The sequence below is a fragment of the Bacillus rossius genome, chromosome 12 (assembly GCF_032445375.1).
Source record: "Bacillus rossius redtenbacheri isolate Brsri chromosome 12, Brsri_v3, whole genome shotgun sequence".
Lineage (NCBI taxonomy): Eukaryota > Metazoa > Arthropoda > Insecta > Phasmatodea > Bacillidae > Bacillus > Bacillus rossius.
This window is the reverse complement of record NC_086339.1, coordinates 46,013,934-46,030,242: the sequence shown is the minus strand read 5'-3', so window position 1 is coordinate 46,030,242 and position 16,309 is coordinate 46,013,934. Positions and strand designations below refer to the sequence as shown.

At 39.8% G+C, this 16,309-nt stretch overlaps 1 protein-coding gene across 1 annotated transcript in view; it reads right to left on the bottom strand.

Moving 5' to 3' along the window:
• LOC134537211 (esterase FE4-like) overlaps positions 1-15,795 on the bottom strand; it is a 70,067-nt gene extending 54,272 nt beyond the window's left edge. Inside the window, exon 1 of the mRNA XM_063377476.1 lies at positions 15,599-15,795. Within this exon, the coding sequence (XP_063233546.1) occupies positions 15,599-15,661 (63 nt within the window). The 5' untranslated portion in view covers positions 15,662-15,795. The remainder of the gene's footprint in view (positions 1-15,598) is intronic.
• Positions 15,796-16,309: the final 514 nt, after the last annotated feature.

The following is a 16,309-nucleotide window of genomic DNA, read 5'->3' as shown; positions in this document are numbered from 1 at the left end:
CGATTTTCGCCTGAATTCTCTCTGAAATTAACTGTCCCCTCCTGACGTTTATTCTTCCACTGTGATTCATTTTCGCGTCGGTCTTGTCGCTTCTCGTTTCTACGACGATAGTACTGTGGTTTATCAAACCCGTTACCATATCGCTGACCTCGATATCCATTGTGATACCAATTACTTCCGCAGTTTGCAACGTTCAGTGTGTGAATTTGAGGTTGTTTGTGTCCGCTGTTCTGCCCTTCATTTCGGTTACGCCAGTTATTGTATAACGGTGTCTGTTGGTTCGTGTTCTTGCGCTCGTTAGTTTCTTTGTGCGTTACCGTTTTATCGAGCTTAACGAGTCGGTCATACGTTAACAGTTGTTCCTTGAAATCTACAATATTACTGTATTGCCGTCCACTAAGTTGTAATTGATAATTGAGTGGTAATTGCGAAATTATCATGGCAATAAACTCTTCGTCTTCCATACGGCAATCAAGATAACGAGTTCTCTCGTACATATCGCTGATATGCGCCTTTAAATTTTGAAATTTACGATTTTCGAACTTTTCAGAATGCAACTGTATTCGCAAATTGCTTTGGATACGAGTATTCCAAAATTGGGATATGAAAGCTTTCTGAAACGATTCGTATGCGTGTACAGAATCTTTCGCCAACTCCCACCAATAATATGCCGTGTTTTTCAAGCAGTGGCTAACGCATTTCAATTTTTCTGCGTCTGTTAACTTAAATGTGTGGCAATATTCTCCAAACTGATTTAAGAATCTTCGAGGGTTTTCATTACTTTTCCCTGAATATGTTGGAACGTCATCCAACCATTTCTTAGAAGGGTGGTGTAGTGTAAGTACCGGATCTGCTGACATAATTGCAGTACTAATATTCGCGGGATTTCGCTCGGCTTCTATCGTTATCGATTTGTTTACCGGCGTGTCTTCCTTGTCGGTATTACATTCGCTCGTGTGGTGAGTCGTTAGTTGGGGCGAGAATGTTGCGATGTGTCCGGATTCTTTTTCTATTTCCCCTATTTTCGCCTCTACCATATCTAACCTTCCTGTTAGACGCTCGCTTAAGTGTACTACTTTATCGTCAGTGCGTTTACTGAATATTTCTACACCTTCAATACGAGTGTGTACACTGGAAAACTTCTGTTGCATCTCGTGCTGTGTTTCAGTTAAGTCATGCCTGATTTCTGCTGTTTCATCTGCAATCCTGCCTAAAGTGTTATTTAGGACTTGCACTAAATTGTCTAGTCTTTCGGCGTTTTCTCGCTCCTTTTGTTCCCTTTCTAACTTCTCCTCCTGTTCTATTCGCTCCCGTTCCTGTTCTTTACGTTCCCGTTCTAGTTTCTCCTTATTCATGAACTGGAACAGTGCCTCTAGGGTGACAGTTGGTGTCGGCGGCGAATGACTCAACTCCATTTCCTGCTGTGACTCCATACCAGTAGTCTCGATGTGCTGTTCTGGTACTACTTCTCTAGTTTCTCGTTCAGGACTAGAGTCATAAGTGTCATTGCTACCTCTCAAAAAATATGACTTCCTGCCTGTGTCTGTCATCTTGACAAAATAAAATTACTGTCGGTATTTTCCAAAGTGTCTTGAGTTGTTCAAAAAAAAATCATAAAATAGTCCCTAACGTTTGCTTACACGTTGTGCGCCAAAATTCTGAAGTGTTTTCAGAATTTTCCCTTTTCTTCTTTTTCTTTTTCAGACAGCTCCAAGGATGAGTGACCAAAATTTCTAGAAGGGTGCGCCACCGTTGGGTGATCAGAATTACTCTATGGAGTATATTTCCTAAAATGCCAAAATCTCTGATGTAAAATATGTTCTAGTTGGGCGCCTATAAAACTCTATAAAATACTAGTGTTGTGATTGTGTATGTAGCACAACTACTAACCTCTACAGAATATTAAATAAAATATGTCTTGTTACATTGGTAGTGAAAATAAATTATTCTCAGGTTGTATGTACTGGTGTAGTTTGACTCTGTGTGAATATCAGAAAATAAAATGTCGTATATTTTCTTAGCAATATGTCTCCTTCTCTTTGGTGTAAATATTCTGACCTTAAAATCAACAAATATAATGACTAAAACAATATTCTTTAACTGGTAGTGTGTTTAAAAGCATTAACTTCTCTATGACTGCTGATCTCAGTGTAATAAAAATTAATTATTCTTTCAAGACAGCCAAAGCTAAATAATTCTTTCTCTCTGGTTTAACATACACATGATATGCAAGTATGGTTATCAGTCGGAAAAATAAAAGATATAATGAAAATTTAACTTTTTACTAGGGTCAAAATTATGGTTGTATGGGTGACAATCCTCTTTTGCAACATATTCAAATGTAACATGAAAAGTGACAGAGTCAATGATTAGCGAGCAACATACAAACACCTTTGGGACAATTATTCATATTTAAATAGGTTTTTCATTAAACAAAATTTCAATATCAGTTATACTTAAATGTCTTTCAGAATTAATTACGTTTTACGTAATTGAATCACTGAATAATGGTTTGGTTATCAGTCAATATTTTAAATCTTATTGAAACACATTTTACCTGGCAAATTAGTCTTTTTTGTTACTACTAGCTCAGTCTCTTTCGGTAGATCAATCTATCTCAAGACTTCTGGACCTGGGGCTATTCTTTAAACATTCAAGACAATTAATGACTTTAACAGACTTTAACTTCGATCTAGTACATATTACTGCTCAAAGTATATTAACCAGGTCCAGTATGTACAAGCTACAAGTCTTTAAATAGTTAAGTCGTATTGAGTTGGTTTTGCAAGTTTCAAATTAGGTCTTGATCGTAAACGTCATGGTTTAAGATATCTTGCCTTTAGAATAGGACAGGTAACTTCTCGCTGTTCTTGTTAGTTCGGGGATGGGGCAGACAAACCTCGTCGCGTCGTTACAAGACCAAGAGGCTGTGGAAAACCTCTCCGAACCCCTGTCTCTCCTCCGATGTTGCTGGTTAGATCTCAGTCTCTCCTCCGATGTCGCTGGTTGGGTCTCCGTCTCGATGCACCTCCTCTCGTGCTGCTGGTACTCCCGCAGGACTGGCGTCGGTCACCTGGAGTCGTCTAGAAAGCTGATGTCCTCCGGTACACCGTCTACGATGCCGTCTACAGCCATCGAACTCCTTCCATCTCGAAGATTGATAGTCGTTTCCTTTTTCTTCTTAATTAATCGTTGATCTAGTTCTATTTAGGCTATTAGTCAAAAACCTATCGTCGTCGTCGATTCTTTAGTAGAGCTCCGAACATCGGTAACTACCTCTTCTTCATTGCGTAGTTCCGGGCATTTCTTACAAAATCATCATTTTCACGTATATTCTAGCTATTCAGTCGTCGTTCCAATGTTTTACGTGATATTCTTATATTCATTTATGACTAAATCACGGAGCTCTCTCTCTCTCTCTAATCATTCTCCCATGATAGTAGAATAGAAACTAAAGTTCCAATTTTTTTAAACCGTTAAAGTTTTCTGTATTGAACACACTCCGAAATCTCACTGGAAATTACTAAATCGTTTAAATAAAGTACATGAGCAGTCAAGCGTCCAATCACATATCCTCTTTCCTCAGTCATGATCCAAAAACAATATTAAAATGTGCAAGCTCATTTCTTATTCGTCGCCGTTTAACAAATTTTTGCAAAGACATTTCATAAAATTATTACTTAGATAAAACAAGATAAAACATGAAATTATTAAAGAGTAAAACAAAATTGACCTGACCATAGAGAAACAATACTTGTAAATATAATTCATAACAGGGCTAAGACAAAGTCATAGAGGTAAGAAGTAAAAATAATAAACATAAAATTCCATTCTATTGAGGGCTTCTCAAATACCTCTATAATAGTATTGGCAAATACATTTACTAATGCCATTGTAGATGTAAGTGTCCAACCACAACAAGTGTCACTAACTCTAAATAGCTTCGAATGGCTTGTTCCACAGATCACTGTTTCACCATCCCAAAGAACACGGCTTCTTCGACTGGTGGAGAAGGGAAAAAATATCGACCTAGCTTTTAGATCGTGGAGCATAGAATCATATCCTAGTTTACCACATGCTCCATCAATTTCTTGGATTGTGAAATCGAGTTTTTCCACAGAGAAGCCACGGTATATAATCGTAGCATTTCAAACCGCTAGACAATACACCATTAATGCTGATAAATCGAGATTTGATCACTGCGACGTAAAGAATATCAAAGTATACCTCAACTCAGAAAGCTACCCCTACATTGATTTAGAAAACAATTTCACTAATGGATATTACTTACTTGCATATAACATGTATGCAAACTTCCAGTCGAGTTTCTATGGACGGCAATGTGCACCGCTTTTGACTCCTCAAAGTTTCAAAGACAGAGCAACTCTGTTTATGTTTGATGTATCTCGCCAGGATGAAAGGATTGCTTCAAATGTAATAGATTGCAAAATTGAAGTTACAACTTCAAGGAACATCCCTGCTTTAACTCAAGCCTTTGCGATTATACTACATGATAGACTTGTATCGTATAAGCCAAGAGACAAAACTGTTAAAATACTGACCTAGAAAGGATATTGGCTTAGTCTCGTCTCGACCGCCATGACGAAATGTGTAAACCTCCAAGGCTTCTCTAGTCAGTATGGGTTTATTATCAAGGAACTTAGCATTGCAGATGAAGAAGGAAATGTAATAACACGTAACTTTCAACCTCCATTTGAATGGCGATATCTCACCAGGAAGCATCAAAAAACAAATGCTTGGCTCACTGGAAATTTTCATGGTTTACATTGGGAACACGGACTCTTTCCTTATGCTTCAATACCCAACATATTGGCAAGTCATCTGACCGGACCTGTATTGGTTGTAGGAATAGAGCAGAAACGGTGGCTAGCTAGCCATTGTAAGCATCATGTGCTAATAATGGATGTGCAAGCAGAATATGAGTGTCCATCATTGAAAGAATTAAATAAATTGTACACGTGTAATAATAATAGATGTCCAGGTCCGATCTCAAGACACAATGCGAGCATGCTTAGGGCTTGGATGGTTGATCACCGCGTTGGAATGTTGGAGGCCGTCAGCAAGGCGGTGGGGACAACAACGGAAGCAACGGTACATGTGACTGGACTGTAGGGGGGTTCCTAACGGTATAAATTGACATCAACACCCTAGACACAGCAGTCAACTCATAGTCGAGTGGGTATAGTGCTGCTGCTACAAATACAAGCAAATGCCGTTCGATCCGTCCGCTGAGTATGCAGAGGTAACGTCTGGATTCCGTCGTGTGCACTACGTCACCGAGGATGGCTACTTCCAACTAGAGGTCTGCAACTTCGGTCATCACTGGACCAGTGATTGTGACGATGAGGCTCCGGACATCATCGAGACATCCTGCAACAAGGTAGATTGTGTCGTCCATTATCTAAGACCTGACAGTACATTCCCTACAACATTAGAAGCGCTTAAGGCTACATCAGCGACTGAAACTATAAGCTCGGAACCAGACTATTCCTCAGTAAGGTGCGAGTTGCGGCGCAACACCGATCCGGAGGCAGTTATTAGTTGGAAGGAACAGTGTGACGGGTTTATTCACAACACCACCTACGTTAACCATCATTGGTACACATCCTGCAGCTTTCTACTGTGTAGACTCTACCGCTTCACACCTTTCAGTTAAATTTGTAAGCTAAGAAGCAATTTGAAGGTTCGTGCGGTTGTTATTATGTCTTCACGCCATGACAATGATTTCAACAGCTTGTGGTGGAATACGTGTGAATGTATTAGGACCATACCCTTAGAGGACATACCAAGTGAAGCAGAGGATGAGGAAACATTTCTACACAATTGGTTTGAAATCGAGTACTGCAGACAACATGGGCGACGCTGGTCACGTGAAGAGCCGTGGGGACGATCCCCTGAGCGTGATCGTTCGCCAATAGAGTCCGCACATCAAGTTTTTAGAGATGTACCTACAATTCAACCTGCTCGTGAACCAATGTTACCACCAATCATCGTTAGTAACGATGCTGTCGAACCACTGCCAATTGCATCTCGTCAATCACCTCCTACATCAATCACAGAGAGACCGTCACCTCCATCAATTGTGGGGATACCAGCACGGACATCGCATCTCATGCTAGGAGCAAATCTAACGTCTAACTTTATAAACGTAAGTGAATCAGCAATTAACATCTCATAGAGTATAGTATACAACTGAAAATAATTTTAACAATGGACTGTTCTAATAAATGCTCTACTCTATGGAATTGCATAACAGACATATTTATCCAAGTGATACATATATTTTTAAATACGACCCTCGACTCGTGCGATGGCAGTCGAGCTGAAACTGTGGTGGTGTAAGGACCTACAGCAGAAGTAGTTAACCAAGATGTCTAACTTTCAACCGAACATGATATACTCCAGTGTAACGCCCGGTCTAGGTACTGTTGATTATAGTGAGTCTATCGACGGGGTTTTAAAAGATTTTTCGGAGAGTTGTGACGCTGTGTTTCACGTGAAACAGGTTTTAAACCCAGGACCTCAAGATACACCTCTAGAAGTTATCAACTGCCTGGGCTATGGACATTGTTGTGTGAATATGATGAGAGACGATACAGTTCTCCCTGCAACACCTGAAGAGGTTTTCGCACATGCATTCAACCTACCAACTATTCAGTCACCGCCAGCATCTGCATGTGGTCAGACTTCGTCAGTCCAGACATCAACTGCCTGTACCCAGATGGGTGCTACATCGCCAGCACCTACTACATCAGTAGCAGTCCAGCCTAAACGCAGGCGTCAGCTTCGCCTTCCTACATCTCGCAAGAGTCAAACCCGAGATCTCAGTCATCTAGGTCCGATCAGTGAAGACACCACTCAAGTATGTTCCACAGAAAACACTAGTGATGAAAGAACTGTTGAGATTGCTCGTGTAGCTGTACTTTCATTACTTCTGGAACTATTGAGCAAAGTATAGTGTTATTTATATCAATTTTCTCTTCATTATGTATTTCAGAGTATGTTTTTACTCTATGTAACTTGTAGTTATGATAAAATGTATGTATTGGGTCTCTGGTTTATGTAAATAGGTTATGTTACTTTGTCACTATGATGTGCAGTGTGTGAATATTATGTACTTTTATTACTCATTATTTAATTATTTTAAATCAGTGATTTTTCTTATCCCTTGCTGTTTGTAATAAGATTTAAATAAATATGTGTTTAACATTTAAGTTGTTTGCTTTAATTTCAAAAAACCATTTAATGGTCCCTCTTATTAAAAATTGTTTTAAATTCAGGGTATTTTTAAAAAGTTGTAACTATAAGTTATTAACCTCCTCAGCTAGAGTGATTGCTTTAATACATAAATTCTAACACTACCTTCGAGATGTCTTCCGCCACTACGAGAAGAAGAGAGAGAGACTCTACACAACACCAATATTTTATAAATACTCTATCATATTTAATAAACATACATTATTAATTAATAATAATATGGCTACAGGTTCCAAACTTATCCCGACTTGTCTAGACTGACTACATAACACTTGGCGCCATCCGGCAGTAACTTTAAGAATTAAAGATGGCGACGGTGGCGCGCTCCGGCGGTAACTTTAAGAATTAAAGATGGCGACGGTGGCACACTCTGGTAGCAACACTAGGAACTAAAGATGGCGACGGTGGCGTCATCTGGTATCGATTATATTAACTAAAATATGGCGACAGTGGCGCCATCTACCAACCAACTTGAGAACCAAGATGGCGGCGCCTTTAAAATTATAATTACTTTAACTATCGCATCCGCAGCAATGAAATAATAACATATATGTTAGTTAAAACCTGTAAATGATTATGCCTTTAAGAATAAATGGTTGTCACAACAACAAAATGACTGAGGATTTTATGGTCTATAAGGATCATAACAACATTGGTACGGGATAGAAAGTCGGCCTTACATACACTAAGGTGCTTTAGGATGGTGATGACATCATCGGATGAAATCAATATGGCGGAATCCAGGATGGCTGCCTCCAGCAGACGATAATGGTTTAGATTATTGTTTTTATAATAAATTTATTTTAAAAGATGGTGGTGTTACGAAAAATTGCGACAGGGATGAGTGGGGTGTTCGATGATGTAATCGTAATGTAGAAGAGTGGGGCGCTTGATGATGTAAACGTAATGTATAGGAGTGTGGTGCTAGATAATTGTAACATTTAATTAAAATTAAATTATTAATTTTTATTTTTTTTAATTAAAATCGGATAATAAATAAGGATTTTCAAGATGACGGATGAAACTCGAAATGTCGGGATGTTCTAGAAAACAAAATGGTCGTCGGGGTCAAAGGTTAAAGTCAAATTCAAGTTGGCGGCCGGAAGTGACGTAATCCAAGATGGCCGCCGGAAGTGACGTAATCCAAGATGGCCGCCGGAAGTGACGTAATCCAAGATGGCGGCCGGATGTGACGTAATCCAAGATGGCGACCGGATGTGACGTAATCCAAGATGGCCGCTGCGGATCCCCGGATCCCCCACCACCCACCGGTGTCCCCATATGAACTATATTTACCTACTACCTACTGCTCAGTTAGGTTATTGGTAATCGACTGTAGTTTTAGAAACACACAAAACAATTATATATATATATATATATATATATATATATATATATATATACATATATATAGGTATATATTGTACAATATGTTTTAATAGCAGGGGGAAAATGTTTTTCCAGCCATTTTTTTTCCACTTCCCAACCGGGCGCCCGGGCCCCTAAGGCTACCGGGCCCCTGGGCAATTGCCCCTTTTGCCCCCCCCCCTCCCCCCTCTCGGCGGCCCTGCATATCGGCACCGCAGACACTTATTCTGTGCAAGGATGTATCAATACTACCACATAGCGCGCATGTAGGGTCGTCTGTTAGATGAGTCCTGTACTTTCGCATTGCAATGGCTATTAGATTATTGTAGAAACTGTACACTGCAGATCGTAAATCTGAAAAAAAAAATATATATATATATTTATGTCAGCAATATTTCTCCAAGTCAGCAACCAGTGGATACTTGATGTGCCACTTAGCACGACTGGCACTGTCTCTCGAGATTGTTAAGTTCTGTGATACAGGTATTTTATTGAGGCAGTTGAGTCTTCAGACATCACTTGTACGACAGTAGCAAGCGCTTCTTGGGCTTTTCGACAGATGAGCGGCAGTCATCATGCTTCCACCCAGACTGTTTTTGGAGACGTCCGTCCGTCGAAAGACAATGGCGATAGCTGTTGCGTGATAAATTGCTTCGCATTTTGCACCATGATCGACAAGTCCCAGCCCCCCTTGGTTTGTAGGGAGGTAGAATTGTGGTCTGACTAACTTAAAAATATACGATTTCCACAGAAGACGACCGATTTACGATAAAACACAAACATTATAATCACTTTGTAGAGGAAAAATATGTGACACATACCACATATTTGCATGCAAAAAGGTATTTATTAGCGATACTCACTCCAATTTGTTCGTACGTCGGTAGCTTATATTTAACTAGTGCGCAATTTATTTGAGACTACATCCCAGTTATGTTACACAGTATGAGCTATATCTGCATGAAAATACACACCTAGAATTTTAATCTTATCCATGGATCGAAAAGGGCTTACATTTTCAAATATTTATGTGCAATACCACCGTTTTTTGTAGTATTTACTCTCAAATTTGATACACGATGGCAAAGATCTAGACAATTTACAACTGTTTTCATTTCATCTTCTGATCTATTAATGCATGCGGTATCATCGGCATATGCATTAAGTTTAAATTAAATGTAGTATACAGGAACGCCTTTCAATTTGGTTTCAAACATTCTACATAAAGGTTCTATGTCAATTGCAACTAAAACCATTGACAATGGACATCCTTGTCTGACAGCTCTCAATCGGTATAGGGTACGTAAGAAATCTTTTTACAATCAGCCGAGAGGATATTCCTGTGCAAATCATGTTTACCAAAGTTATTGTGAAGTCTGTGAATCCAAAGTGGATCATTATTTGAAATAAAATATTGTGATCAACCTGGTCGAAAGCTTTTTCCAAGTTTATGCTTAACAAAACAGTTGTATTGTGTTCTAAGGAAGAAAGTAATTGCACAATGCAAGTACTCCCTGTATAATGGATCTTCCTGGAACCGTACATGTCTGTCCAGGACCAATGACATCACTCAGTCCTAACTTTAAAGTTGTGTACATATCCGGGCTATTATTTTATAGTCCGAACAAAGGCGCGTTATTGGTTGATATTCTGTTGGCTTCACTGCATGTTGCTTTTTGAGAATTACAACAATGAGACATTCTTTGTGGGACATGCAGAGCTCCCCTCGTGCAAGAATTCCATGTACAACCTCATAGAATTCGGGGCCAATAATCTCCCAGAGGACCTTGTAGAATTCATAAGGAGTCCCATTAATACCTAACGACCATATTGTTGGCAATTGCTGTATTATTTTATTTATTTCCTAGTCCAAACATGTTACCTCCATTGCTTCCTTAACATTTTCACTGACTTTATTTTCACACTCCCGCAGCACCTCCGGAATTAAATCTGGTTCTGTCTCTTATTTCTTGTACAGCTGTGAAAAGTATTGTCTTAGTACATTCACTATCTCGAGCTGGTCGTGCATTGTTATTCCATCGTCATTCAGGATTCTGGTAACGGCTTTAGAATGTACTTTCTGTTGGACTTTAACTATGGAAAATAAACTTATTTTTTCGTTATCAAAAAGGCACATGATATGTAATAGTATGTGACGTTATCGGATTTTTTTGAGTGAATAAACCTAACAGTTTTCGTTTGGTGGTCTGATATTGTCCATTACATTTTCCCCTCTGTTTGCGTGTTGCTGTAATTCGTGCAGCATGGTTTCGCAAGAAGTGTGTGTTCCCGGTCGTTCCTGTGCTAGTCGATATGCATGCCTATTGAAAAACTCAGATCAAGTTCGGTTTTACACACTTCTCGCACCAAATTGCTACCTAAGGTATCTGCTGTTTCCGTACTCGCCATAGTTGCTGTTGTTCTGTGAAGTCAGCTGTTACTTCTGTATTTTGTAACAATTCCGTGTTGAGACCACACGTCCCTCGCCGATACTGTGTAACATCGGCAAATATTTAATACGTGATTATTACCGCACAATGGTCATTGATTGCTAATAACTAGCATCGATGCACTTTATTCAAATTCTGTGATCGGGTATGCGTCGAAAAAAAAAACGTAAATTGAGTGTCTATCCGGCCGGCAGTGATTTTGCTCATTTTCAGTTGAGTTATCAATGTGGAGAAAGCTGTGTTTGTTGGATACACGCCTCCCTGATGGTCATCTGCTTTAGTGATGCAACTGATATCTCAACCAAAAAACGATCTGGTTGCAAGCGGGGTTAAAGAAAGGTAACATATATATTTCAAAAATGTTTTTCTTTTCCGTCTCGCCTAAGTTCCAGAGAACGCATAAATGTTCAGAAGCAGGACATCGTAGATACGTCCTGTCATCACCCGGCCTGATGGACGGCAACGGAGGTCTTGAATTTCCAGTCCAGCGCGAGTTATTATCGCTGTTCCCCGCCCCCGATCGCCAAAATTTATATACATATTGAAAGTTATAAAGTCACAAAAATCATGTGTCACAACATCGTGTAAGAATGTAATATCGACTGCCTGTGTTATAAGAAATGTTTCTAGAACTGATATTCTTGCAGAAACTGAGACTGCACAAATATTAAACGTAACTATGGTTATTAATGTAATCATGAATAAATTTAAAAAACATAAAATCATAAACACACACAAAAAAACAGTAACTTAGGTAAACATTAACTATCCCGACAGATTTGAGGAAAGAGTTGTATTGTTTTGTTTATCTCCACAATTTTTGTTATTCAAGTCTGTTTGCGAGACAATGCGATCTTGTATTTATGAACTACATATTTTTCAATAACTGATTGGGCAAGTTCTAAACATTGTCAGTCCGTTTGAACAGGTTGTTCGGATTGGGACAGTGTCATCTTTGAATATATATACTGTATAGAAGTCGCCATTGACTGAATGTTATGTAAAATTTACCTTTAAAGTGATGACTTTTTAAAACTTCAATGGCTGGTGATTCAACAACTAACGGACATCGGTGTTGTTACTGTGACAAGATTTTCACAAACAACAGCAATGCTCGACGACACGAAAAGAGAGAATGTGTCAAGAACCTTTATCGTAAAATGATTGTTTGTGAGAATGCCATAAGCAGTTTGCCAGAAAAGATAATATGAAAACGCACATGAAGACATGCAAAGGTCCTGCTGTTCGGCAGAAAGTAAAGGTTTCTATTCAACAACGATGCATTGATGTTCATAAGAGTATGCCTGGAGATGGCGCAACTGCGGCAACGTCAGTATCTGGATCGGGTCTGAAAGGCTTGTCTTCATCAGCAAGGTATCCTTGCAGCTACTGCGATATGTCGTTCACTTTTTCTCATGAAGCACGAAGACATGAGAGGAGTAAATGCAAGAAGAATCCATCTCGCATAAAGTTCCGCTGTGATGAGTGTCATGAATGGTTTACACGTATTGATAGTTTGCGACGGCATGTGAAAAAATGCAACGGTAAAGTCCGTGTGTCTACTGAAGAACTACCTGTAGAAATTTCGACTCCTCGCTTTAGATTGGAGACTCGTAAGCGTACAAGCAAGAAAACCAATGTGCAGCAACCGATTGCTATAACGTCTGGACATGAAAATAAACCTAATACTGTGCTCGGTGCATTACAAGTGAATGATAATGGGTTCTACTTGGCGCAGTCTGCATTTCGTGGAACGTTGAAAGACTACTATTATCTAAATACGTTCGGTGAATTTAAGGACATTTGTACTTTTCTTGATGATATCAGAGAGGATATAATCAATCAGCTTACTGATGATGTAGCAACAAACGGTCCATCAAAATATAACTTGTGGTTGGACTGTATATATGGAAAGCCGTATCCATTCGAAGACGAAGTGAGGAAGTGTGCATTCAAGACATCGGCTGCAGTAATTTACAATTCTGACGATGTGAAGCAAACTGTTAAAAACGGTTTCCAGAAACTCTGTCAAGAAGAGGAGGACTATGTCTGTAAAGGTTCTGGTTGGACTCTATCTAGTATAAACCGATTGGAGCTGAGAATTAGTCATTTCACACCGATGCGGAACTAAATGATTGATTATAAATTTGCTAGCTTTCGTAAGTGATCGATCCTGTAGTAGAATAGAAATTATGTAATAAATATTATGTTTGTAAAAGAACTTGCGGTGTTTAATTCCTCGAACCTGCCACTATTATGTTGAATTGTTGTTATATTTAATATTTTTTTGCATCATCCTAAATCGTACCAAGGACCTTAGTCGATCTAATTAATCAGTATACTGATTGTATTTTATTTACTTAATTTTGAACTTTTTCACGAGTTATAGCTAAATAATTACGAATTTCCAAGACGGCGGACATGATGGTTTATAGGATTTAAAGTCTCTTTAAGAATGTTGAACATGGTTTATTGAAATTATTATTTTTTTACATAAAATTAAACTATATTGAATCGAATAAGTATCGAACCAGGGACAGCAACTGACCGAATCAATATGTAAATTGATGAGTGGTTTATTTAATGAATTTTGGAATTTTTCTAGCTAAATAATTACACAATTCCAAGATGGCGGCCAAATGACAAGATGGCGGGTGACACATCAATAATAAATGATAACTGCACTCTAGCGGGTGAGAATTCAACTAACATGGCGTCAGCGCACTCTAGCAGACGATAACAAGATGATGGCTTCCAGCAGACGAAGACAAGATGGCGGACATGACATCATACTAGTTGACCTTGTTATTGGTGGTGGTAGGTTAGTCTGTAGGTGACTTCCGTGGAGGAAGGATCGGTCGCCAATTTTTTTTTTGGCCCTCACCGGGTTCGAACAGAGGACTCCGAGCTCCGTGTCGTAAATGTATGTTTTTTTTAAATATCTTTTATTAAAATTTTATTAATTGAATTTAAAAAAAATTTATTAAAATCGGATAATAAATTTAAAGATGGCGACCGTAATGGAAATTGCAACGGTGACGTCATCATCCATGATGACGTCAGAGGCTTATCTGAGGCTGTAGACATGGATGCTTAAGCCTACATATGGACATTTCTAGCTGCTGGTATTTTTAAGGAATAAAACTGGAAATTTTCCCTCGAAACGGGAATTTTTCCCTCGAAAACGGGAATTTTTTTTCTTAAAACGGGAATTTTTGAGTCATTTTGAGTCATTTTTAAGGAATTTTAGGGAATTTTTGAGTCCAAGATGGTCGCCGATGACGTCATCCAAGATTCCCGCCGGATCCTGGATCCTGCGCCTGTCCCAGAAACGGCTATATCCTACTACTGTAACGGGACATTTTTTCGTGCGTACATGGCTGATGAACGTAACGGGACACTTTTTCGTGCGTGTATGGCCGGCGGAAGTGACGTAATCCAACATGGGTGATGAAGCGAAGCCTTAAGGTGGCTGGATCGGATCCCCGATCCCCAGCCCTCAGCCCCTGTCCTCATATGAACTATATACATCTACTGTTTACATTTTCACCTACGTCCATGCCATCCGCCCACAATCCAGTTTTTAATATGTTATCAATTTTTTAACCATCCTGTGTGTGTTTTTATTTTTCATTTCGCTTGGAGTGTGGGTATGTTGTTTCTCCCGCCTTCGCCTTACGCATGCACACAGCCCACACCTCGAGCTTGTGTGCGCCACTCCTAGACACAGACACTGCCCCGGTACCTGGCGCGCCACGTGCCCATCTCCCGCACTAACACCAACACTGTGTCTTTTAGCAGGGTTATTTTAATTATTTGGAAACACGGGACTCATAATAGTACTATGATCCTAACACTGAACAGTTTTAAAAAGTCATCACTTTAAAGGTAATTTTTACATAACATTCAGTCAATGGCGGATCAAGGATTGTTTTGTGGGGGGGGCCACGGGGGCATGTGCCCCAATTCAAACCCCCCCCCCCCCCCCCACCCTTCCTCTATCCACTCTACAATCAGTAATCAAACTCCTTCAATGGCGGATCCAGGAAGACCTCTCGGGCAGGGCTCTCACACACAGGAGGATGCAGTTAATAATCATGACATTGCCCTTGGGATATTCACAAAATATATGGTCTCAAATACTGAAATTTAGTATTTTCGTACAAATTTTCATTGAAAGAAGAGTTTAGCACATTAACGAAAGTATTTAAGTTAACATAAATATTCCCTACAGAGAAATAAGAAGTAAAATTTGGGCTTGGAAGGGGCTATCGCCCCCTGCGCCCTTCCTCTGGAGCAGCGCTTGAACTCCTAAGGCTTTACGTAGAGACTATTAAAATGTTTTAATTGTGTGCAGTTTCTTCCGAGAGTTCATTCTCAAATAACAAGGAACACAACTCGTAAGCACATTCAGGTATTTTCCTACCAAACTATTTCACGTACACTGTACACCCACCACTTACTGTTTAGCTGCAGAGGCATAGCAATAACCCATGGCTTACCTGCTTTCCTGCACGGGTCGCGATGGCGCTCAGGCCAAGGATAACAAGCACTCGGAGAGCCATCCTGAGCTCGAGTGACGATGTGTCAACCGCTTCCCACTTTTAAACCTCTCGAAATATTTGAGGGCAGGCTTCAAGGTCGCGGTGGTGAGTTATGTGCTCGGGTGCGACGATAGCGAGAGCTCGCGGACAGAGATATGATCGCGACAGGAGGGAAGGGGGTGACCGGCGAGACGACGCGGTCATCCGGTGTTGCCAGCTCTGGCCCATGCAGGAGAGCAGGTGTTTCACTGTCAACAGCGCCGTCAGACGAGCTCACAGACACCAGAGTTTCAGCACTGGGACGGGAGCCTGGGACGGCCTGACTTTTTTTTTGTTTGCATCGTATAGAGCAGTAATCTTTTTTTTTTTTTTAGGAGATGCAGTCAGACAATACGATGTTGATGACCTAACTTTTTTTATAGCAATAACTCTACAACCAATGATGAATCGAACTGCTTCTCTTTCCTACATGTCTAAATGGATAAGAAGACAAGTTCATCTTGCTTATGCATCATGTCACGTTCAAGGATGACGTGCGCCTAAGCATCCCATCACAAAAACCCCGACTATCTGGCGTTTTTTTCTCGGTCGTGACGTGATCTCTTTTCAAAACGGTACCCTTTTTTAATTTATGCCCCAAAACATACTTTCCTAATTTTAAAATTTTGA